At 38.5% G+C, this 26,152-nt stretch overlaps 2 protein-coding genes across 4 annotated transcripts in view; both read right to left on the reverse strand.

Moving 5' to 3' along the window:
* The window catches only part of CCDC138 (coiled-coil domain containing 138), a 41,494-nt gene extending 31,216 nt beyond the window's left edge, over window positions 1–10,278 (reverse strand). Inside the window, exons 1-6 of the mRNA XM_010575677.1 lie at window positions 10,209–10,278; window positions 7,554–7,738; window positions 6,356–6,514; window positions 2,820–2,939; window positions 1,297–1,374; window positions 1,107–1,217 (exon numbers count right to left, since the gene is read on the reverse strand). Of these exons, the coding sequence (XP_010573979.1) occupies window positions 1,107–1,217; window positions 1,297–1,374; window positions 2,820–2,939; window positions 6,356–6,514; window positions 7,554–7,738; window positions 10,209–10,263 (708 nt within the window). The 5' untranslated portion in view covers window positions 10,264–10,278. The remainder of the gene's footprint in view (window positions 1–1,106; window positions 1,218–1,296; window positions 1,375–2,819; window positions 2,940–6,355; window positions 6,515–7,553; window positions 7,739–10,208) is intronic.
* Window positions 10,279–15,190: 4,912 nt separating this feature from the next.
* The window catches only part of LOC104836899 (E3 SUMO-protein ligase RanBP2-like), a 33,961-nt gene continuing 22,999 nt past the window's right edge, over window positions 15,191–26,152 (reverse strand). For 2 of the 3 annotated variants that reach the window (XM_010575680.1, XM_010575678.1), the window contains 9 exons: window positions 24,214–24,381; window positions 22,699–22,791; window positions 21,605–21,798; window positions 20,863–21,091; window positions 20,223–20,321; window positions 19,912–20,054; window positions 18,027–18,300; window positions 17,541–17,875; window positions 15,191–15,769 (listed from right to left, as the gene is read on the reverse strand). In XM_010575680.1, coding sequence (XP_010573982.1) covers window positions 15,464–15,769; window positions 17,541–17,875; window positions 18,027–18,300; window positions 19,912–20,054; window positions 20,223–20,321; window positions 20,863–21,091; window positions 21,605–21,798; window positions 22,699–22,791; window positions 24,214–24,381 — 1,841 coding nt within the window. In that variant the 3' untranslated portion in view covers window positions 15,191–15,463. Of the gene's footprint in view, window positions 15,770–17,540; window positions 17,876–18,026; window positions 18,301–19,911; window positions 20,055–20,222; window positions 20,322–20,862; window positions 21,092–21,604; window positions 21,802–22,698; window positions 22,792–24,213; window positions 24,382–26,152 lie in introns of all 3 variants that reach the window. The other variant, XM_010575679.1, reaches the window with a different exon arrangement.

Below are 26,152 nucleotides of genomic sequence, written 5' to 3' on the forward strand. Positions count from 1 at the left end.
GAGCCACTCCATTTTATGATTTATAATTCTGGTCAAATGAATCACAGGAAAACCTTTTGTGTCCTTTGCATGTGGAAGTTCTTATTTCAATGCGCTAGACCTCCTTTGCTTTATTTCATACAATCCACTGTTGTTAAAATTTAATTGGGTAATTAGCATTGTTAGAAAAAGAACAAAGACTTCATGAAATTGTCATTCTCTCCCTTTACTACACTGCAATGAAACACTCTACAAATGATATCCAGAGGCCTGAAGACAGGCTGCATGAACAGTTCTCTAAACATTTCAACAGTTTTCTTGTATTTACCTTCAGATAACTGTTTTCCTCTTCACTCAGAACTATTACTGATACTGTTTATATTTCACTTGGAAGCAAAGTACACTAAAACCTACGTATGACCATTTTACAGTTTAGCCTCTAGCTGGGGAAAATCATTACCAGTTGGGAGATGTTGGTAGAGTATTACCAGAGGACTTGCTGCTAAATGGAACAACATGGAGACAGAAAGCATTTCATTAAGTGATGTAAGAAGATATTTTAAGGAAAACAAGGTGATCATATGGGAACTGTGTATGAACACTGCATTTATTCTCTTTCCCTCATTAAAAACTATTTCTCAAAAAAATAACAGTAGTACAATCACTTTTCGCTCAGAAAATTAAAATTCGTTATCTGATACTTTGGACTGACTAGTTTTTAGCTGGTGTTATTCATAAGAACAGTGCTGTACTGTAGCAGTAACCAGAATGAGTTTAAGATTTGCTCTGACACAGTGAAAGAACCAGTTACAGTGTAAGCAGGATATTATCTAAATTCACAGATGAAAGATGACATGACAGGAAAATATACCATGTAAATAAAAAAAATATACATATACGATATACATACACAATATGAAATCCAACAGACTTATTTTTAGCAAGAAGCTTAATTCTTTGTTAACTGCTCGTTTTCCCCCAATATAACCTGTGTCTTTTCTTACTGTAACTAATTCACTCATAAAATAAAATTGGAAGTTACATATTGTAATTTGTAGCAGATACACAGAGAATGTTCCACTGCCTAATTTGTCTCGAGTGCTTCTTTCATATTGCCCAATTCTTACCTTAGCAATTTTTGATGTTACCATCACTTTTTCCTGCTTGACAGGTTTACTTTGTTGCACCACTTGACATATGTCCTTAGACTTCCGTACCATTAAAAATTCGTGCTTCCTCTACAACAAAATGTAACAATGAATTATATTTCACTTGTTACCTATAAAGGAAGCAGGTACCTGTAAGAACAAACCTTACTTGTAGATTCTCTAAACGAGCTTGTACTTTTCTTGCTTGACCTTCCAACTTCTTGTTCAGCTCGGTTACATCACTTAACTGAAAGAATCAGAAAATATTAAAGTATCTGTAAATTCAAAACTCACTTCTTGACTTAATTATCACACTGAAATAATTTGATGTTGTTGCTGAGTGGCTAATGTGTTTAAGTTCAAGTTTTTTCTTCTGAGTACATAAAGCGACAGAAACAAAATCATCATCCACCTCCTCAACAAATCTCAGTAATCACAGACTGGTTGAGGTTGGCAGGCACCTCTGGAGGTCATCTGGTCCAAGCCCCCAGCTCAAGCAGGGCCACTGAGAACCAGCTGCCCAGGACCATGCCCAGACAGCTGTGGAATATCTCCAAGGGGGGCGACTCCACCACCTCTCTGGGCAACCTTTTCCAGGATAAATAAGACAGCAGTAGCTCTTTGTTGACCTGCAGCCCAACCTTTCAGTTTGCAGGGGAAGAATAAGCACTACAATGCCCATCTAGATATAAAGGCACTACACATTTGATTACTTTTCATGAAGAAGTGACATAAAAATGGAGTGCACATTTCAAGAACGGTCCAATAGCCTTGTTAATGGGGAGGGTGAAAGTTTTCTTCTCTGCAGAATGGAACAGTTACTGAGCATGCTACAAAAGCAGTTTGCTCTGTGAGAGAAGATGAGGGAAACTGCAACCTCCATTTAAATATAAGAAACATCCTCTATGCATACAACCATGAACAGCACGTTTATCACAGAAGCCCTCAGTTCGCACAGAAATGCAAAGTTTTTATAGTGAGGGAAAAACAGAGAGACAGATGGGTTGCACCAGAACCATCAACATTCTAGGAGTTAGGTCTGACCTTCTCTAAGAGAAAGAATAAGGCTCTGCTGTAGATTTTTATTGTACTCAGACTATCAGAACTGTAATTAAGTCAATGAATAAAAAATGGTCAAATAGTTTAGATAGCATTTTGAGTGTCAGCATTTTAGGTCAGATTTAACAGTCAAGTGAGATGAAAATTCTTACTCTCTGTATTCCTATGAACCACTGTTCCAGTTTAAGAACTGAGAAAATATTGCCTTAATTAACATTTGTAAAAATAAAAAAAAATATTGAGCAAACATGAAGTTAGAAGTACACATGCTACTTTGTATTAATAGAATCAGCGCAGCAATTCAGCACAGGGTGGATTCTATTATGTTATAAAAGACTTCCTCTCCATCCACTCTCAATTTGCTTCAGAGGACATGGATTTGTCCTTCCTAACAATTAGCTGTTGCTATTGGGTCAGAGGAGTAAGTCCAAGCTTTTTTTATACTTTAAAAGATTAGAAAGGCTAAGTTTCAAGTACTAGAAAAAAGTGCAGAAAGTACTTTCAGTCATTCATACAATTCTTGTCTTACAGAAACAAAAAATCAGCAATTTTGCAAACTTAAGCTGTTCAAATATTTAAAATTGTTGACTGTAACTTATAAAATAATTGATAACAGGAAATAACTAATTTTACCTGTTTTCTTAAAGAGTCATTCATTTCCTTCAAGGTGTCAAATGATGACTTCAGCCTCCTATTTTCTTTAGTTATTTCTCTCAAGGCTTCTGTCAGCTGTTTAACTTCTGCCTCGTGTTGCTATAGAAATATCGAATTTAAAAACTTGACTTACAAGAGACTATTTTAGAAACAATTCTAAGCTAAGTTCCATTTTAGTGTTAAAATAATAGGACAAACTTTCGAAGATCGAGTTTGTAATTCTGCACGGCCAAATTTGCACATTCAACCAGTAGTGAGAAAAACAACATCCACACTGCATATTAAGAAGAGTCTATAAAGAAACTGATAGGAAGGTGCACAGCCTATTGGTCTTATTCTTTCCAGATTCTACCCAAAACAGATTATATCAATATGTAGATTTCCCAAACAAGTCAGATGTGGGTAGTGTTTGTGAACTAGAATAAATGACAAAGCTTTTATTTACAGCTTATTCTTCCATATAATTACAAAAAATTGTGATTCTGTTTTGCAGCAACTTTTGAGGTTTCAACTAGTTTTTCTGGCTTAGCTCACTCTGAATCACGCAGAACAAGAAACTAATCCTATGCCTCATAGACTAGCGCTCTGGTTTACAGCACAAGCATATGAATTGTTAACTACAACCTGCATATCCACTTCTCTTTTCCCTGAATCTTATTTTAGATTGAGTCTTCTCTGGACACCAGTGCTCTCTTTAAGTACCTCAGATTTGATAAAATGGCAAAATTTTACTTTACTGAAAATATTGCAGCTATATGTACTTACTATCTTTCATTTCTCCCCTTCCATGAATTCACTACTCTTCACTCATTCACCCACTCATTCTCTACTTTTCCATTTCCAGTCATACCCTCTCTTCTTACATGAGCAAATGACAAAAATAAAGCACAGTAGAAGTTTAAAGGATGCAAGCCTTGAAGACACCCTTCTCTATATTTCTGCTTGGAAGCTCAGTAACTTCCATTCCAGCTATACAAGAAAACCATCTACAATTCCTCTTTTCCTCAAATGCAGCTCTTCTGCAGCCAATAGGATCAGAACAGCTGCAGGCAGGATGTTCTTGTCTAAAGCACCTACCCACACTTGCCTAAGAAGACAGAGAATCACAGAATCATTTTGGTTGGAAAAGCCCTTTAAGGTCATTGAGTCCAACTGTTAACCCAACACTGCCAAGTCCACCACTAAACCATGTCCCTAAGCACCACGTCTACACGTCTTTTAAATACCTCCAGGGATGGTGACTCCACCACTTCCCTGGGCAGCCTGTTCCAATGCCTGACCACCCTTTCGGTGAAGAAATTTTTCCTAATATCTCTCCCCTGGCGCAACTTGAAACTGTTTACTCTCCTCCTCTCATCTGTATGAAATGACAGATCCCCTTTTCATACCAATAAATAGGCAGACGCTGCCAACATATAATTGAGTGCACCCTATCACATCACATGGAATGTTTCACTTTCGTTTTCTATATACACAGTTAAGAGCTTTAAATAAATTAAATAGCTCCTCTAGGAAGAATCAGTAGAGAAAAAAAGGTAAGAAGAACCAATGCAGTTGTTAAGCCATAGGGTTGTAAGTGATGCCAGGATGTCTAAGCCATCCACTTCCATAATCAAATCGGGTGGTGTCATCCATATCATAACCAGCTATACCATTTCACTCCTGCCAGATGTTTGCCTAGTCTCTTCTTAAGTCCCCCAATACTGGAAACACTGCAGTCTTACCAATCTACCTGTTCGTATGCCTATTTTTGTTAGATCTAGTTTTTCCTAATACTTAATCTAATTTTCCCTTACTACTACTACTTCTACCATGTAGAAGTCATTCTAGTCTAGTCATTCTAGACATGAAAAAAATACTAGTTTCTTCCTCTTTGTGGCAGCCTTTTATGTAGCTGAAGATTGGCACATTCACCCTCAATTCATCCTGTATGTTTAACCCATGCATCCACTCATCAGCCTCTACTGTACATGTACACATTCTGAATAGTATACTGTTTTTTTCAGACCTGCCACATCTTCAATTTGTCAAGATCAATTTTAATCCTAATGTTCTATTTCAGCATGCTTGAAATTCCCCCTCACTTGCTATTTTCTTCAAATTTAATAAATGTGCTCTTTCTCACTGTCAAACTTCTTATTGAAAATAGACTGAAATGGACTGAAAAGATATTCCAGAATCTATGTGCATTCCTTCAACTCTACCATGAACTACTGTCTCACTACAGCTTTACACCAGCTGCATTACATATATATTATACTTTCCTAATACGATTACGAAAATGCCATGCAAAAACATATAAACAATTTCTATTTAAGTCCAGACATATATATAACTACTAGTCCTCTATTAGCAATGCCTGTTACCTTACTGTAGTGGAAATGAGACTGATCTGACAATTTATGATTAACATATACTAGCAGTTATTTATTGCATTGTTTTCTGCATTGTGCCTCCTGTGGTTTGGTCATAGCTTGTTTCAGGATTTATTTATTTAGAGAACTGACAGTAAGCTGATGGCTGTACAACACTTTCCCTTTTGTAAAGAAAGGCACCACATTTTTTAAGTCTTCTAATACTCCATTTGACCTCCACAAATTTTCACAGATAAACCACTAATTTTTCCTGGGTTTTCATCAGCCAGTTCTCTAACTGGTGTAACGTTCTTATAAGCTCAGAAGATTTGAAACATCTAAATTAAGACCTTAACCTATTCCTTCCCCATTCAAAAGTTGAGGTCCTGCTCCTCTGATGCCCTTTTCCCCTTTTTAACATGTAGTCTATCCTCCCTCAACAGATTGTGGGAAAGGTTTATCTGCACACTTCAAAGAAGTGTAATTTCTCAGCTTATGGTTTTGACACAATGTATGTATATTTAAGGACTTCTCTTGGTTACCTTCCGGATAATAACCAAAACTTTCCACAAGACCTAAATTCAACAGCAAACGCTCACAAAAACAGTGTTGTTAATTACTACCTCTTCTTATAGCAAAATCATACAATTTCATTTCTTCCCACCCCCTCAAAGTTAGGTTGATCTTTTCTTCCTTTGAACTTTTTGAGTGTGGGTTTTTTTTTTTGCTAACACTCTCTCTGCAATAGCTGTTATGTCTTAAGATCTCATTGTGTCTTAAAGCCTTCCCAAGGAAATCTACTTCAACTACAGCTAATGCAAAGATACTCATTGAAGTTACATACAATTACAGATCATAATTTTTCTCTAATACTGGTCATACAGTTTTTGCTATTTTAGAAACAAGTCACCTTCTTTTCTAAATTGTAACAGTAAAATGTACGTACGCATCAGACAACTAAATGCACCACCCTGAAACAGAAGCCACACAAAACCCCTAACAATATTTTTTGGTACTTTTTACGTAAGCCTTTCATTTGGGGACTTCAAGCACTTTAAAGAAATAAGCATTATATCCAGCAAACATATGATGGCTGAAGATAAGTACAAACAAGTTAAATGGCATGTAGAGCAATAAACATCATTAAATGTGTTACTGCACCTCTTTTATAATTCCAAATTTTGTGTGAACTTCTTCCTCAACACCTCTTATTTTAGCCAAAGCTGCTTCATGTCTAAAAAGCAATGCTTCTCGCTCTGTTAGCAAATGCTCTCGTTTCTGCAGTTGCAGAGCATACTCCTGCTGTGCTGAACTTTCTTTCTGGATCAAGAAAAAAAAAAAAAGTTGAAATGGCTTTAAAACCCATGAAATTGTCACAATTTATACTGAATTTGAATTTTTTCTCCCAGAGATACACTAAACTTTTTGTAAAATCATAAAGTCTTACACAATAGCTTACTAATTAAAAGTATCCTGATGGCCATCTATGTTCAGCTTCCCCACATGTTAACCCAAATGACTTCGATGTGTGTCAGGATGGCTTGGCCTCCCAAAATACGAAATTCAACCCTATACGGTTGTTCAAGTATAAACCTAGAGAATTAAACTTAGGCTTTTGCTTCCAAAAATTTTGGATTAACTGTAAGACAAAACAGAGTCTGATGTGACTGTCTACACTGCACACTAGATTACTATATTGTTTTTTCAAATAGTGGGAATCATCCCTGAAAAAGTGGTGAGGAGAAAGAGATACAAAATTATTTTTATCTCATCTGGTGCAAGAGACAGTCCTGGCAGGGAATCTAGCAGAAGCATGGGAGCTTCTGGATAAAACAATACAGGAGGTTCTCTGCTAGTGGCCTAGGCCTGCTAGGGGATGAACTGTTGGGATTCCCCAGCAGCACAAAAGTAGAGATAAGGCGGAATGGATGGTTTTTGCAGGAGGCTGTGAAGGCAGGCACTCTTGAATGCCTAGAGTCAGGAGAATAGCTTCAGATGCTCTCAGGAGAAGCAATGGTTGCAGGTGTTTCCTTCCATGTCCACAGTGCATCACAAGACATTCTTGATGTAGAAGCACGGTGTTCAAACTCCCTCAAGCTGAATTTTATCTGACCTACCCACTATGCAAGTCAAAGCACCACTACCGAATCAGTGAATTAATTTAGGGGAAGAGGCAGATGATGACAGAGATTTAGTGTGTAAGTCATTGTCATTAGTATAAGTAATAGTAATAAGTAATAGTGATTTAGTATATAAGTAATAGTGATTTAGTATATAAGTAATTTCCAAATTCCCTGTCAAAAGTGAGAATCTTCATAACATTACTCAACAAAATTTTTAAGGTGATTCCAGTTCCTACCTGGAGCTTCTGATGTATAAGAAATAATTCATCATATATTTGACTGATGTGAGGTGGTATTAAGCCTTGACTATTGCATGCTTGAGCATCAGTTCCACTCACAATTTTCCTTACCAAACCACCGGTAATATTTTGGTCTCTATTTTCTTGCATATTTGCAGCCAAATGGGTTGGTAAGTTGCTGCCTATGGAAAGAAAAAAAACATTTTACATTAATAAATTAGTCCTAGATAAATGATGACATGATTGTTGCTCCAGAACAGTGAAAATTTATTTTAAGGCATTTAGAGTGACAAGTATAGAGCAAGAGGTACCAAAATGAGACAGTAATCTCTTATAGAATTACGGAGATTGCTCAAAGCTGTGTTCCATGACTTGTTTGAATTGATCAGGGATCAATGATCAATGGAGTTTTATAAGTAAAACTATCCCCTCCACTTCAATACAGAAATTCCACAGATATCTGTCTGAAATCTATGCACAGACTGAATCATAATATAGCCAAAATCTTCTATTACTTTTGTAAGGGCTTCAGGCAAGTGATTCACTGCTGACTAGACCGTGGCCCGACATCTAAGTTAACAGAACAAGACTTAAGAAACTACTGGACACAACATGAGAAACTGCTAGACATGACAGATTACAGCGTAAGAAGCTCATGAAAGTTGCAGATAGCACAGTGAGGAACGGCTGCATTTCACAAACAGTCAAATGGCCAAAATTCACAGATAACTGAAGGGAAGCATTGGGATCTTTTGGTGAGCGATGTCTTGCAAGGCAAACTGCACCTAGGTGCCACATCAGGCCAAGATTACCTAGGCGACAGTATCAGAAATACAAATTTGGGTTCTGTGCTGGTTTTGGCTGGGATAGTGTTAATTTTCTTCATAGTAGCTGATATGGGGCTACATTTTGGATTTGTGACCAAAATGGTGTTGACAACACAGGGATGTTTTAGTTATGGCTGAGCAGTGCTTGCACAGTGTCAAGGCCTTTTCTGTTTCTCAGCCCACCAGCGAGCAGGCTGGGGGTGCACAAGAATTTGGGAGGGGACACAGCTGGGACAGCTGACCCCAGCTGACCAGAGGGATATTCCAGACCATATCATGTCATGCTCAGCAATAAAAGCTGGGGGAAGAAGGAGGAAGGGAGGACATTCAGAGTTTGTCTTCCCAAGTCACCGTTACTTGTGATGGAGATGGCTGAACACCTGCCTGCCCATGGGAAATGGTGAATGAATTCCTTGTTTTGCTTTGCTTGTGTGTGCGGCTTTTGCTTTACCTATTAAAGTGTCTTTACCTCAACCCTCGAGTTTCCTCACTTTTACCTTTCTGATTCTCTCCCTTCCTACTGAGAGGGAGGTGGGGAGTGAGCAAGCAGTGCGTGGGGCTGAGCTGCCTGCGGGAGTTAAACCACAACAGGTACAGATGTAGCAAAACTCAGGCTGATGAGGAAAAAGTAATTAGGGATAGGTTGTTTATTTGGCAGACAACTACAGAAGAGAAAAGAAGAACAATGAGAAGGAGCATCAAGAAACAGCAAAAAGGTTACTGGATAAGCAAATGATGCAATCAGGGCTAATTGGTGGTATGCATTAGGCAGCCCTGTGGTTGATCATCCATCACAGCTGGAGCTAGACAAGAAACTAAACCTATTGCTCTGCCACAGTGTGTCTGCTTCAGGGGTGAGGAAGGAGAGCATAACTAGTACAATGCCACACAAATCCTAACAGAAACAGAAAAAAAGGGAAAAGAAACCTGAAAAAATGTAGTCATATCTGAATGAAATGTGTGTGATATTTATCAGAGTTTTGTGTTTATTTTGCCTTTGATCCCAAATACTGTAAACCATGCATTTTTCCTGGTGCAATTAATTTTTTTTTTTTTTTATTTTCAGAAAGAAAGTGTTTTCAGAAAGCTGTCTCTCCCCACCCATTTAATACAACTCTGGGTGAGAGTCTATTACAGTTCCATTGATCTGTTCTACCTGGCTTTGAGATTCCTTTTAACCCCTTTGGGGCTGGTTAGCTAGCTATCTGTCTCCACACCTTCAAAAAAATACATCAATGTTCGTCTAAACATAAAACTCCCCACAAGAGACAGAGCTACACCGATTCACAACTCCTCCGATTGCAGCAGCATTTTCAAACATTTGCAGTGAATGAATGCCAGCTGGTCCCTGCTACAATCTTCTAGTTAGAATTTCCTGAGTTAACTGAATAACATAATACTCTCCCTCTACCCATTACCAGTTTTTCATCCTTAAACTGACTAAAGACATCTGACTTAACAGAGTTGTAGTATTTGTTAATGCAGCTAGCTACTTAAAATAAAACAAAACAAACAAACAAAACCCCCCAAACTCACCCTGTTTCTTCATTTATTTTATAAAGTTACCTGGCAGCCAGTTTCATAAAAGGTTGATCTTTCTTTTTAAAATGTATGCTAGTATTGCATCAAGTACGTGTGGACCTCCTAAACTAATTCTAAAGGAGTTACTCATACTTACATGAAAGGTTAAATCCTCAAATTAAAATACATTTGAGCTGGTATTGTATTTCTGAACTGAATGGAAATACATTTACTAGAAAGTTTTTTAAATTACATGTTGTACTTCACAGAGTTGCAAGAATATTTAAAATTCAGTATTCATTACCTGTTTCCACATATATAGCTGGATTTTGAACTGCATCAGTTTCAGAGCAATTCATGGACTTTTCTTCTATTTCTAGACCACTTGAATCACAAAAAAAATCTTGCTCATCACCAAAACTAAAAAAAACACAAAAATGCAATAATCTCAAATTACTCAGTCCCTTTCTAACATGCTACACATAGAGCACTGAGAGAAGTCTGTATAAAAATGTAAACATTGCTCAATCTAAGATTTTGATATTTGATAACAAATAGCAGAGTTAAATCATTTGGATGGAAAGTATTATTACTCACAAGGTTTTAAGCACAACAATTAGTAATGTTGCTGACTTAAAAGTAACAATAACTAGAATTTTCATGCTGTAAGCACACATATGCAGTAGGTAAAACCAACACTCTTCTCTCACCACCAACCACCAAATTCCAGGAAAGTTAAAAATACAACCCCCCCTTTTTAAATTATTTTTTAGTATCTGGTGTAAAGTAGCCCTGAAAAGAGATTTCTTGGATTTGGAATGCAATTATCTCTAAATACACTTAAAGCTGTTCATCAGTCTGAGTTATTTGCTTTCCTCTTAGTTCAGTTTATATCACCTAGTTCAGTTTATAACATCGCTGTATCCCATTAGCAATTCCAACATACACAGATTAGATTAGAAAGTGAGCGAGACAATGCTCCTTATCAAAATCAGCATTCACATTATTTCATACATCGGCCACAAACAGTTCTTTACTTAAGAAAACAAGAATCTTAAAACAACTTCTGGATCTGTGTAATCCGAACATATTCTTTACTCATGGTTTATCTGGATTATGAGAGATGATAAAGGAGAGCTGGAGAGAAAACACCTCTTACCAATCCCAGTCTTCAAAACTTTGCAGGAAATCACTAGAAGATCTGATGATGTTCTCTTTTCCACTTTCAGCAAATTCTGACTCTAAAGAAAATTTGGATAAAGAAATAGTGGTATTTTCCAGTGAGCTGTCCATGTCACCTGGAATATATATAATAGTAACAATTTTATTTTGCATTTGAGAAACTGACATTAAGAAATCGACAAGCGCTTATTGCAAGTGCTTGCCATGTAATCATATAGGTTTAAGAACCAAAAAAACACTGATGCAGTCTAACAAATGAATGAAGAATTATAACAGCTTAAAACTACAGGACGAACTATTTAGTTTTCAAACCAGATTTGTCTTTCTGAAGTTTTACAGCTTGCCTTCATAAACTAATTTTTCTATAACCAAAGTCTGATAAATACATTGTGTTACCCTGCTGTCCACATGCACCAGCAATGTGTGCAATCTCGAGAAGCCCAAAGACATTCTAAATATTAAACGTATATGCATCTTTAAATTTAAGCCAAATGTATGCATTATGAGGTGGACTGCTACCAACTACTTCAAGCAGGACTTAAACACAAACGAGTTGGGAACCGTTGTTTTAAAGCACCCTTTGTGCTCTTTATGTGAATATTAACAAACATTCCCAGGCTGACTCCCAGATATCACAAACCCCTGATCGAGAATATCTACCTATTTAAAATGAGAAAATACAAAACTACTTAAAATAAATTTAGGAATGATACACTTTTTAGTATATATTTTCCCTGAAAAAGACATCAAAGCACCATTGTTTGCTATTACCTTTGTATGCTAGGAAGTTTCTGCTCTTATATTTGGTGTGTAATGCTCCTGAAAGGCAATCCTATAAGAAAGCACAAACCCACTGTAATACAGTCAGAATTTTCAGGGACAGCGAATGTTACAACTTATTCGTTTAACAGTTACAACACCTTGTGACAGAACTCTTACTACAAACCGCTGACTTTGAAAAGGGAATTGTTGTTTTTTTTCAATATATAAATGTAAATGGCCCTCATTAATACAAAGAGGCAAACGTATTCCCCACAGTCTGGCAATAAAATATTCATAGTGTTACATGTTAAAATATTTGAGAGGCTACAAGACACTATGAAGACAGTAACATAAAATAAGGGTATAAAAGTAGGATCAGGTAATCACGGAAACAGTGCCATCTATCTTTATATCTAGGCTTTCTATGTCAAAGTTTCCTGCTCTGCTTTTTCCTAACTCGTAACTACATACTAAGAAAACAAATGACACAAGTATCAGGCTACAAGCAAATCAATTCAATGTACATTAAAAAAGATCAGACTCAAAGCAGCTCTCATGATCTTAGCTGTGTTTCACTGCATCTCTCTGCTATGCTCTAAATGATCAACTGCTGTATTTTCTTGTACTTAAATACTGCTTTTTAATGAAATAACAAAACACACAAACAAATCTAGTATTCCTTTCCTTGCAAGCATTATGCTTTAAAGTCTCAGTGACAGTTTTTTAAAGATAACTTCTGAAAATTATTTTTCTTTAAAGAACAGTTCTGTAATTCAAAGCAGAATATTCCCCAAGGAAAACATAGCATCTAGAGCACCACAAAATGCTACCCAAGTTGCGAATCCTTCTGGAGGAACTAAGGGCAGATACGTCCAGATTTTAGCTGCTAAAGAACTCAAATCCTCACCTCATATTTGGGATGGTTCCTGATCCTAAAATGGCAAGTCACACTTCCTCAGGAAAAAAGGCTGGTTTCTGTATTCATTTCATGATTCCCAGGACCAGCTTGATCTCCCAGTCCAACTATGTGTCTAGCTCAAATCCAGCTTTCAATCCCTCCCAGTCTTGGCTGCTCATGGGTATTTTTACAACATATTACTTCCCCTGCAGCATGAGTCTGAACACTTCAGGTGTTGGACACAGTGGAACCATTTGACCCATGGAATACAGATGCAAGAAACTGCAAAAACTTGTCTCAGTGAAAGACAAACAGACTTCAGACAAAATAACAGCAAGTGCCTCGCCAGTGAGTATTCCTTCCACAAAGTGTCAAAGACTTTTGAAACACCAGCATCTGGGAGCGGTCTTTGCTGCTGGGTTTTTAGGCAGATCAGTTTCCTATTCTACTGTGCAGACCCATAAATGCTTATGTCAGCACAAGCAACAGAAACAGAGGAATCTCAATGCTGTTCCTTCGTTCATATCGGTGCAAAGAACCTGCTGTTCTCTAGTGTAAAATATCATTGCTTTATCTCTGCAAGGGAGTGATACCCATCATAATTTACTGGTCATTATGGCAGTCTCTTACGAGCTATGGGTTTGATTCTCCTCTGGTTGACTAGACACGGAACACTTTCCTGCTCCCTGAAAACAGAGCTAATCGCTAGCTTTACAATCACAAACACTCCTAACACATTCTAAATAAGGCTAGCAACTGCTGTGGCAAAAGAAGATACGAAAGAAATGAGTTATCCTATTATATATATTTTATACAATGCCCAGTATGCTATTTCTAAGAGGATTCACATACTATCTTGCCCAACTGGCAGGCACCAGAAGGTTTTAGGCAAAAACTAAGTGCCAAGCTGCTCAGATCGTGTTTTGGGAATGCACAAAACTTGGAACAAACTAGGGAAATTTCAAGTTCAGAGAAGGATGACTCTAGCCCTTCCACTGCAACGCAACCAGAGCAGAGGGACAGGGGTAGGACTAGAAAGAACACGCTTTCCACGTAAGCTCCCAAAGTCTGTTTAAATCCCGTTTTTTGGCTGTCACCGCCGATACGCGTATGTAATACCACAGCGCTTACAAGGAACCCCCCAGGAAGAGACTCCCCGGCCTCCAAGCGCCTCAGGGACGAGGCGAGGAGGAACGGCTTTCCTCCTCCTCCTCCTCCTTCCTCCCACCTCCCTCCCCCGGCCCTCCCGTCTCACCCCCGCCGGCCCTCGCAGGTAGCGCCGCTGCAGACGCCGAGGGGAACGGCTGAGGCCGGGGCCCGCCATTCCGCACCGCCCGGGCTCGAACCAACCGCCACCACCGGCGGGCGGCGGGCGCAGGCGCGGTAGAGGGAGGGCGGGAAGGCGGCGGCGCGCAGGCGCAGAGCCCGTTGCCCCGTGGAGGCGGGAAGCGGCGGCTGCTGAGGAGAAGCGGCGGCTCCTGAGGAGAAGCCGCGGCGGGGGCAGGGGCGGCCGGTGCTTCCCGCCGCCGTCGGGACAGGCCCGCCACAGCAACGGGCGGTTCGCTGGCCCCGGCGGGACAGCCAGCCCTTCCCGCGGTGGGGGGGTAGGCCCCAGCCTCACACAGGCAGCCGAAGGTGGTTGGGGATAGTGTTCTGCAGTCTAATGCTTGGGGAGGAGGTTTGGGGAAGAAGTACTGCTATCCTGTGGAAAAAAACAAAGCAGAACAAAAAAACAAACCCAAAACAACCCAAAAAATAGCTTGAGGCTGCATATTTCCAACTTGCAGACCGTAACACCAGATAGGCGACACTGGGAAAAAAAAACCCTTGATAATGCCAGCACTGAACTGTAGATTAAAAGTTTAAAAATAAAAAAACCCCAACAAATCCACACTTAGTCATGCATATTCACTGTCGAGAGACAAAGCTTTAAAAGATAAACCGACCCTGACCAACGCACCCTCCAGTTAGTCAGTTCTGCAGCAAGGTCAGCGCAGTCTGCCTCAGGAATCGGAGCCAATATAAACATTTAAGATAGCCAGGAGAGCCGCATCATAGCACGAGCAGTGGGTTATACTGCAGCATATTTCAGGCAAAATCCAGATATTAAGTACATGTTTTCCACTCAGCTAAGTCATTTAGAAATATTCTATGTACAACAAAAAAGTTGGTACACTTTTTAGCAAAATACTGATCAAAACATTTAAGAACCATTCTTCAGCTTTCAAATACTGAAGTGTTCTTGAGGGACTTCAGACCTGCCGGCTGCCTCAGCTTACTTTCCAGAGATTAGAGTAAATGCGTGAAGTTCCAAAGGCCTTCAGTTTACTGACCAGCAATTAGCACCTACAATTTGCATATTCAAAATAGAGATCTAAGAGAGCAGGAAGACAAATTAGGCAAGTTTTCCTTTTTTTAAACAAACCAAAAGGGAAGACAAGACATTTATTTTAACAAGACTAAGATTTAATTTTTAAAATTTGACATTTAATACAAATATGTCAGGATAACACAAATACACCTGAAATATGCCAGTGTCTGAACTTTTTATTTAACATGCAAAAAATCAATTGGAACACATAAAAACCCCACCTATAAGCTGTAATTTTACATTTATACATCAGAAGTGTCCATTTTAAGAAGTTGAAATAATTAGTCAATAACATCTAAATACTGATTTATACTGCTAGAACATCTGTATACTCAAAGCAATAATTCTATATTTGCCCACAGTCTGTAATGACAATTCTTCCATTTACTAGCCCTTTAGGAGAACCAAAGGATTCAATCTTTTTCACAACATCCATTCCATCTTTCACAAACCCAAATACCACATGCTTGAAGTCCAAGTGTTCTGCTTTTTTAAGTGTTATGAAGAACTGAGAATTATTCGTATCCCTGCCCTTATTTGCCATTGACAACAATCCAGGACCAGTGTGTTTCACTTCAAAATTCTCGTCTTCAAATGCTGTTCCATAAATTGACCGTCCACCTGTTCCATCATGGTGAGTTATATCACCTCCCTTAAAAAAAAAAAAAAAAAAAGGGGCATTAACTTACAAGTCCCAAAACATACACCAACAGCACAATTATATCTCCTTTCAACAGTAAAGACTTTGCTTTGGAAGAACTCATTCTTAGTTTTCACATTTAGATATAAGGCTTCCCAGCTTCAGCAGCTTTGTTCATTTTAATGGAAGCAGTAGTGGGAAGTTTATCCCTTGTTTATTCTGAACACAGCGTTTTATCTTCCTGCTCCACATGGGGACCACTCCTCTAGGCCTGTCTTTCCCACCGCCTGCTTCCTGCATCACTTGGCCCTGACAGCTGGGACTTGTGTTATCTCATTGAAGGCCTGTCCTTGCTTAGTCCCTGCAGGCACAGAATTGATCACCTGAAAAAGGTTAAGGTACCATGACCAGTAATTTCTTGCTTCTGTGCAGGCAGCAGCTTTTGCCATGTTACTGCTTGTTCAGGAGAGCAGCTACTGCTAGTGAGCAGCGTATTTTGTCTTTCTGCAAGGCAGCAAGCTTCTGGCTCACGATTATAAAAGTGACAGTATGGGTTATCATATCTTTGAAGGAAAGACTTCTCTTTGAAAAGCTTCTCACTGTACCTGGAGAAAGTTTAGGCAAAGCAGAGCAAACTTAGAATATACTAATTTCATGTGATAAAAGCTCACTTTTTGTCAGGATATGCATGGTGCAGTTAACTGTTTTAAAAGCAAGCCTGCTCCTTATAGGATGTGGAATACCCTGAAACAAGCTTAAACACTAAATGAGCAATGCTGCTTTCCTTATCAGAAAGGCACCAACTTTTAAGGGAAGAGCCATAAAGGGCATACTTCAGACACAGGTGATACATAATCAAGAGGCTGGATTATGTTTTATTCTGGTGACAAACCATTCGTATATTACTGACTACTTCTGAGTTTGTAGAAGGTCATGCCTCATCTTCAGGGATGTAGTGACAGGCAGGAACATCAGTTTAGTGTGTAAGGAAGCTGGTTCATTCTGCCTGTTACAAGTCACTGAAACTCACTGAATCAATGAGAATTTTAGGGAAGGAGAGGTCTATCTGAGCTATGATCAATCTCCTAAGCCTTCAACCATTTATGAAGAACTTGCTAGTGCTACCTAACGCATACAGAGATTTAAAACCAACACTGCCTACATGGTGGGTTCAGATGCACTTCAGGCTGATGCTCCTGGTGAAAAATTTGAGTATTTTAAGGAAGAGGCCACTGCATGATAATGAAATCTAGAAGACTTCTTTTCGATGGGAACTTGAGCATCTAAAATACTTGGAATATCAGTTTTAAGTGCACATTATCTGAAACACAAAGTGCACTTTAAAATGTAAAGGAAGCCTGGAAAGTAAATGTTCTTAGTAGGTGAGCATACAGAAGTTCCTCTCTGTAGAGAGAGAAGGCTGAATGGTACTTCGGGAAACCCTACTTTCCTTGGTGTTCCTGTTCAACAACAGGCCCCTTGCCCGTTGTAAGAGGAGATCTCTATCTCTGATTTTCTTTCCACACTAACACAGCAGCACTAGGTAACACTGAAGGATCAGGCAGCTGGCAGACAGAGGTAAAAAGCATTTGGCTTAGGGCAGCACATGCAGCTTGCATCATTTCTCATCTCCTTATAGGGAAAGGGCAGATGAGAGTATCTTGCACACTGGATTCATGCTGCCAACAGGAACATGCTATCCCATAAAAGCAATTTTTGAAGTGCCATTGTTAGTCAAGATGCATCTCATTCTCTCAATGACGAGTCTTCCTGTTATGCTTACCTGACACACAAAGTCAGTGACTATTCTGTGAAACCTGGAGTTCTTGAATCCAAATCCTTTCTCTCCTGTGCACAGGGCCCTGAAATTTTCAGCAGTTCGAGGGACAATATTTGAAAACAGCTCCATGGTTATGTGTCCTAAAGGTTCATCATCAGCAGAAACTTCAAAATACACAACAGGGTTGGTGTCCTTTGACAGTCCTGCTGCCAGAGATAAGTGTCCTTTCTGAAGTTCTGACAAGCTTAGCTGGCATTCTTCAAACTTCCTCTTGAAAGAATTAGCCATTTCTTGGCTTTTAAATCTGACTGCAAGTTGTTCTACTTTTACTTCACCATCTGAAAATAAATCCGAGAACAGGTTTCTTTAGTTCTATTCAGTATAGTCAGAAACAAATAGCTTTCATCTTACATAATTGCCAGGGAAAACCAAAGCCACAGAAACTCAGATGACTGAAAAAAAAAACAAACAACCACCTGAAAAACTCACCAGCATAATCTGTGGCTGTCCAAATTAAAGCATTGTTTGATGTATCAGAGGGCACTAAGTTCATTTCTTTGGTGATGACATGGTTTGCACAAACTTTAAGAACTTGGTCTCTTCTCATTAGGACTCTATAGTATTTCTTCTGTGTATGGAAGAGGATCTTTATCTCTCCAACACCACGCTCCTTCCACTGAGTAGCATCCCTGTCCCACCTGTAAAGTTTTGCCCTCTCTTTGAAGAGAATTTCTTCATCTTCTTCTCCAGATTTTACCTCCACCTAAAAAACAGCACAGTAGAGTACCTGTGATTTCCCAGAGAGCTGCTGTCACCAACATAAATAAATAGTATTGCATACACTTATGATGATTCTGACATATTACAATGGAAAATTATTCAATGTGTTCCATTCTCCAACACCATATCCATCATACCCCAAAACAAGTAAAACATCTAGCCTATTCAGAATTTAAGAGCCCAAGAAATTCCACTGTTTGAGATTAATTATAGCACTGCAATACTACTTTGCCATGCTGCATATGGTTTTGGTGGGTGTTTGTTGGTTTTTGCTTTGAATGTGGTTTGTTTGGTTTTGGGGGGGGAGGGGTTGTGTGTGTGTGTTTGTTTTTTTCCTTTTAAAAAAACCCCCACTATCAAGTGTTCTGGCAAGTTTGCCTCCAAAGTTTCAGGTTTGCTGAATGATGTGCACACTGAGAAGTGAAGATACAGTACTATTACCATTGCAGGTGTTGCCTTTTGAACATTGTTAAAGAACTTGATTATTTGCATTTGAACAGAATAAACACCAACTGAGCATAACAAACTTAGGCCTGACAGCTGTATCTCCTCCTCACTTTATGTATGCATATCACTGCCCTCTAACCTCCTTTAGTTAACACATCTGAAGATAATGGAACACTTGAGAGAACTGGAGGAATACATGACAAACAACTATTTGTGGAGGGAGAAATGAGACTGGAGAAGCAGCAAGTAAGGGGAGAAAGTAATAGAATCCATAATAGGACACACAGCTGAGCAAAGGTATACCACATTTTGAAGGTGATCGAAGACCTGTTAAGAACTACATCAGATTTGCTGTCCAAATTAAAGGACACTGCATACTATTTATTTGTGCTCTATTTGTCTTGCTTAATAATTATACTAATCTGTAATTAAATTATTTTATTTATAGGAAAGCCATACAATATGACTGTAACACCAGAAAAGTTTGAAATGGTTATTAGGCACACTACAGCTAAATACTAAATCAAGACATGAAAAACTGTGTGAAGGCTCACTCAGCAAGTTATAAAGCTACCTTCAAAGTTGAAGGTTCTCCTACTTCTTGAAAAAAAATTTATTTTCAAACTAACAAAGTTTGTTCCCTTAGCCCTCAGCCCTCAGGTGAGGTTAAGTGTACTACATCTTTATTGCTTAGTGATTCTAGAAATCTCTTGCCTAGCTTAGAGTAAAAATTTTAAGTTGGCATGACTTTCACAGAACTGAATCTACAAGTCATTGATAGAGAGCCACAGCTGAATTGTATTACCACTAAGTTATTCAGTTCCCCCCCTTGGTTTTCAGCTGTGCTATAATGAATCAGCTTTAGCTTTTACAAGTTGTGTACAAATTTGCATACTGATCACCACTCAGACAAGGTACAATGAAATAAACGTTGAAGATTTTGACTTATGCACCAGACCCTTCCCCAGTGCTAAGCTGTACTAGGATTTAAAACAGCAGGCATTTCTACATAGTTAGGGCAAGAAATACAGAACAAGGCACACAACACAGAAGGCAAAGTTAGTCAAGCAAAGCATTTTTTAAAAAATTGCTGTGTTAGCAGACATGCTTATCTTAATGTTGTTTTATATTCCAGAAGTCACCTTACCTCTGGTAAAGACACAATTGGCTCAAAGTGGATATCATCACTATGTACCACCTCATCATCACTACCACCTTCATCTTCATCTGCTTTACGGGCTGTCTCCCCAAACACAGCTGCTCCCGTATTCGCCCATTTGAAGTTTTTATCTACAATTAAGAGTTACATTTTAAACTTTGTGTAATTCTTTTCCTCTTGACAAAAACTTGCAAAAAACTTGTTAACTGATTGATCAGTAGAAATTTGGTGCACAAAAGGTATATTGTATGAAGCAGAAGTCCAGCTGAGTGTCTGTCTTGGAGACTAGTTTAACTCACCTTTTGAGCCAAAAGCAAAGTCTCCAGAGCCTTTGGAAGCCAGATCTGCAAATGACAAGCCTGCAGTACTGCCGAAACCAAATGAGATGATTCTGTTTTCTATCAAATAAGAAGGAAAAGTCAAAGGTTTTTCTCTGCCTTTCTTAAAGAAAATGCATTTAATGTTATGTAGTCAAAAGCATAAACTGGAGAAGTCTCTACAGTATTTTTATCTTCCAATAATTTTAAAGTTTGCACGACACTTGTCATAATGACAGTCCTTTATTATGGTTTAAAAAAAGGGCTCAAGACTGTGTGAGACAGTTTCAGCACACTACTATTATGCAGATCTACAGAGGTCTAATAAGTATTCATATGGTATTTAACCGTAAACTAATGAGAGAAAGTACATCATATGTAAATAGTTCAACAGACACTAGCATTGCTCTGTAGTAGTGCCATTTGAACACACCGGAATTTGACGTATGTAACTATTTTAATCCCCAGTCACATTTTTACTAGATTGGAACTCATGCTTCTAATTCCATATTGGTACTACTTGTCTCCAAGGCAGCAACTATATGAGACAAACTAATCTACAGAAAAGCATACTTACATTCCGCCCCCCGCCCCCCAAAACAGAATGCACCCCTGACCCTACCTTGTGTTGACTCTGGACAGTCCAAATCACTTTTTTTAGTTGACAAGTCTACAGGTTTGTCATCAGCTCCTGATAAAGTCTGTGATACATGCACAGTCTCCGTGGTGGAATCTGGTTCTTCACTGTTGGTAGCTGACTGGACAGATACTGTCACCTCACCAGTTGATGGAGTAGGTACTTCTTTCTTACTGGTACAGACTAAGTCAGCTGAACTTGTAACCTCATTCTCCTGGGACTAATAAAAAAGTAATAAGCAAATAAGCTAGAAGAGCCTAATATTCAAACCACCTCCTCAGGAGATTAAGAACAGTCATTTTAGAAAAAAAGACCACCAAGAAAAATTGTTGTTGTAAGCTTTCTGAAGTTTTACATTACACTTAACACACAAGGACATTAACTTGACAAAAGACTGAAGTATCTTTGAAGTAGTACGCCTTCAAAAAAATACTATTACTTCCTGAAATCAATTAGTCCTTATATACATGTTAGGAGTGATTTTACCAGCCAAAGCATTTTATGCTTTATGAGAACAGCTGCACCTCCTTTCTCTTCCCAAGGAACTTAAGATCTAAGCTTCCGTTTCAGTGTTGGCAAAGACTTGAGTCACAGCCACAAGAGTCAAGTAGTTTTTTCCCACTGGATGTTTTAGGTCTCACAAGGTGAAAACTATGTAGTCTCACACACATATGAAGTAATTGTCCAAGTTTAATCACAAAAAGTTCAGTAAAGATTTAGTTCTTACTTTTGTTTCTTGAATTTTAACTTCTGTCTGAAAGTCTTCTGGACTGTCATCCTCAGTATCACTGCTGACACCACAGACAGATGTAGAAGGAACCTGCAGAGTTTCTGCTTTAGCTTTCTCCTCAGGAGTTGGTTTCTTTTCCCAAGTAGTAGCACATTCTCTTTCATTGTTGAATTCACTTTTTCCTGCGATGCCTACTGCAAAGAACAAAAATTAATGGAAAACAGCTGGGAAGGCAGCTAAATACTGAAGTAATTTTTGGCACCTACATTATAAAATAACCTCATGATAGCCAGAGCAACCTGAAGTAAGACTTCAAGAGTTTTTCAAATAGCATTACTGTTTAAACAGTGGAAGTGAAGACTAACTTACTTAATCCCACTCAGGGTGACTAGACTTGGAAATTCATCATACATAGTTTTCTACTGCTATCAGGGAATTTCCATGCAATGATGAAGAGTTCAATCTTGCAGCTGCTGCTACTAATAAATTCCTCCAACATTTGCTCATATTTCAGATGGCTAAATATATACTACCCCTTGCTAGCACATATCCTCAAAAAACCCCCAAACTTCACTTCTAGAAGTATCTACCCAGATTTTCAGTTACGCAACATTATAGTCTAAGGCACAACCAAAGTAGACATAAATACAAGCAGCAAATTCAATCTTCGACACCTGTATTTTTAGTATAAAGATGAAATATCTTTTAGTTGAACAATATTAACTCATAAGTTTAAGTTAAATTGACTATCTGCAGAAATAGCAAGTATTCACAGATGTAGACAATTTTCCTCTTGTATAGTTATCATGCCAAGCTGAATTCTTCATATTCAGAAAAGGAGGCTCAAGGTAGGACAACACTTTGATGTTCTTGTTTAGAGGCCACCTGAAATGTACATTTCTCATTCAGGTACCACTTTACTGCTAACTAACAGTTCAACATACTGAGCTTAAAGCTGTATTTTGAGATGCAGCTTTTCTGCTCCCAGCATCAGTGCTTCTAAAAACTATCTCAGTGCCCATGTGTCCTTCAGATTCAGAGCTTATGTTTTGGTATATAAGAAGTTTTAAGTACTGTGTTTTAAGACATACCTTTTACAGGTTCTTGCAATTTCTTCTTCTCTTCTGAATCACTGGGATACAGTCTTCCATTAAGTTTCTTAACAGCTGTTTCATAGTCTTCATCTTAAATACAGGAAACAAGCGTTAAGCTCTCAGGCATCCTCTAAGTACAGAGAAGTCTGCTAAGCCCTTCCGACTTACAAGCCTAGCAAGCACACATAATTTTTGCTTATGTTTTAAGAGTTCCACAGGTCAGCAAGTAAGCTTTCACTTCTTATTTTGCATACATGTGCCTTGGTGTGCTACTGACACTTTTCTCAGCCTGGATTGCTACAGACACATGGCACGTGTTTTTAGAAAACACATTTCCTACTGAGTGATGTTATTAAGAGTACCACTAAACAGAATTAGGAAGGAATACTGAAAATCTTTTATATAAAAACTAGCAAACTCAGATATTGGGGGGGGGCTTGTCTTCTCCCATTTTCTGTTGAATACAATGCTTCAGAACTTCCAGTTAACATATTTGCTGCTCAATAAATTAAGAGTAATTTAGTTGCATTACAGTAAGTTTTGATACAAAATATGTCCAGTTTCAGTGTTAGGAATTTGCTTTAGAAGAAAAATAAGCCATTAGTCTAGCCTTTACAGAACCTGAGCATGTTCCTTTTTGATAAAGACTGCCTTGTATTTGTCTCTAAAAATAGTTACAGAAGTAAGCCTCTTGCTCAAATGAGACAAGGCTCAAATATCTGATTGTTTAGTCTTACCTAACCAACTGCATTGGTAATATGAGTGTGAACACCCAAAAGACACCAGTACAAATTTGCTTGAGTCATTCCTGGGCCTCCACTGTAATATTGTCTTGAAGAACTGAGTGTACATCTTTAGCCATAAGGAAGATGGCAGGCTTATTTCCCATCAGTCCAAACAAAAATACTCAAAAGTGTCTAATGGTTCTGATAGTATTCACAGAATACCTCAAGTTGGAAGGGACCCATAAGGATCACCGAGTCCAGATCCCTGTTCCTTGCAGACTACCTAAAACTGAACCATATGACTAAGAGCATCGTCCAGATGCTCCTTCAACTCTGACAGGCTTGGTGCTGTGACCACTGCCCTGGGGAGCCCGTTCCAGTGACCAACCACCCTCTCCGTGAGGAACCTTTTCCTAATGTCCAGTCTGAACTTGCCCTGACACAGCTTCATTCCATTTCCTCCTGATCACCAGGGAGAGGAGATCAGCACCCCTCCTCTGCTGCCCACCTTGAGGAACTTGTAGACCACAATGAGGTCACCCCTCAGCCTCCTCTTCTCCAAGCTGAACAAACCAAGTGACCTCGCTACCCCTTGTAAGTCTGGCCATCAAGGTCTTCCACCATCTTGGTCACTCTCCTCTGGATACACTCCAATAGTCTGATGTCCTTCTTATATTCAGATGCCCAAAACGGCACACAGTGCTTGAGGTGAGGCCGCACCAGTGCAGTGTATTACGCCCTTTCCCCACAAAAAGGCAACACAAAGATCAACTTTGGCACTCCTTACCATCATCCTCGTCACTCACATATCCAGGCTTATTCTTGTAACAGAAGAAGGTTGAAGGTAGCTTGAGAAAACCAGCAAGAGCTCTCTGTTCAGGGGTAGGTGTTAACTCATAAACTATTATAACTTCATCAGATGGAAGATCATCTTCTGCCACTGTCGTCTTCTCAGCTTTTTACAGAAATTGAACAAACCATTAAAACAGAATAATTTCAGAACAGGGAATAACAGTAACCCCACACTGCTGTTATTACAGAACTGAATTAAGTCTAAGGCGGTTCAAAACACATTTGGAGCCTACATATTTTCTGTTGATCCACAGGAAACAAATCAAAGTTACAGGATGCTAGGACAGAGCATCCTGTTAAAACTTAAGGAATTCTAACCTGCATGCCCAACTACATCTTGTTCTATTGCCTTTGAATTCAAGCATCAGAACAGAAACAAACCTGCATCTTTATATTGTTACAAGGACTATTTAACTAAGCCTTCATGTCAAACAAAATACAACTATGGCAAGAGGTATATAGGTGTTATCTAGAGAGAGAGGCAAACTTCAGGCCTGAAAAAAAGAAAAAATGAAGTTGTCTACAGCAACATGTCCTACTGCATTGCTTAAAAGTGCTTTAAGTTCTACAAAATTTTAAACAGCAACCGAATAGAACTTATTTCAGATTACCTATGGGAAATCTGATCTTTTTATTAGCTAATCTCAATTTAGCATAACAGCTGTTGCTGAAACTTTTATTGTTACAGAAGTAAAGTAATTTTTAGTTCCACCTTGTTGAACAACAAAAAATATTGCTTTCAGTCTATTTAACTAGCTTTTCCAGCAAGGACAAATACCACTATGTTTTATTACATAGCATTTTCTCCCCTCTCCTTCAACATTAAGTTGTCCATTCCACTTGCACTGTTTTTTCAATACATAATCAAAGGTCAAAGCTGAAAGCACAGCCTAGAGCAAACTGTATTGTTTGGGTTAGGTTTTAGTGTTTGTTTTGAGAGGGTGAGTTTGGGGGTAAAGGTGTGAGAAAAAATTTTTAACTATTAATAAGAATTACCCCATAAGCACATCAGTGTCCATGCACTGGCTGTTTCTAAGAACAATTTGATTGCTTTAGTAAGTCAACCTATTTGTTAACATTCTCTAGGTTTGAGTTAAACTAGTCAGCAGAATTTGAAGGGTGCTCTCAAAAGCTCACTATTCTTTTCATTAGAAAATATTTGGTAAGTTTGTGGCACAATGTAGTCAATGGGAACCTAAACCTTCAGCTGGGAACCAGACCACTACCCATTTCCTGAGGAACACTGATTCTCCTGCTCATGCAGTTTGATATTCATCACTGCAAGAGGAGACAAGGACAGAAGAGAAGTGTAATGTTTATAGACATGTCCCTTGATCTTCTGACACAACTGACACACTAAAACATATTGCTTTTAAAAAGTAGTTTTCCAACTAGTATCTTTCAGTAGATTAATAGCAATATAAAGAATAATAGAGTAAAAGCAAAATCTGAAGTACTAGTTCAAATTTAAGTTTTTTTTCCCAAGTGCTCCCTCCCCAACCTTTGCTCTAATGGACTCTCCCTTTGATTACAAATTAATCATTTCAAGCATTTATATACCAGTGTAGCTCAAACCCATTACCAGCACATACAGTCTTATAGAGTAATTGGGTTTGCTCACTTTTGTTAGATCTCAATAGCTCTTCTGAGCCTGTATAAAGTAAATGTAGGATAAAATTCTTGAACAGAAAATTTCTAAGTTCATATCATGACAACAGGCTATAGATGTTTTGATATATTTTCTCAGAATCTTATGCAAAAAACTCACTAACCCTAGCTAATTTAAGAATTAGAAGTACACCTAGTATCATGTTATGAAGATATGCAGGTATCCTGCATATTAGCATGTGTTTTATTCTCTCAGATTAGTTAAG

The sequence above is a fragment of the Haliaeetus leucocephalus genome, unplaced genomic scaffold (genome assembly GCF_000737465.1).
Source record: "Haliaeetus leucocephalus isolate CR32 unplaced genomic scaffold, Haliaeetus_leucocephalus-4.0 Scaffold495, whole genome shotgun sequence".
NCBI lineage: Eukaryota > Metazoa > Chordata > Aves > Accipitriformes > Accipitridae > Haliaeetus > Haliaeetus leucocephalus.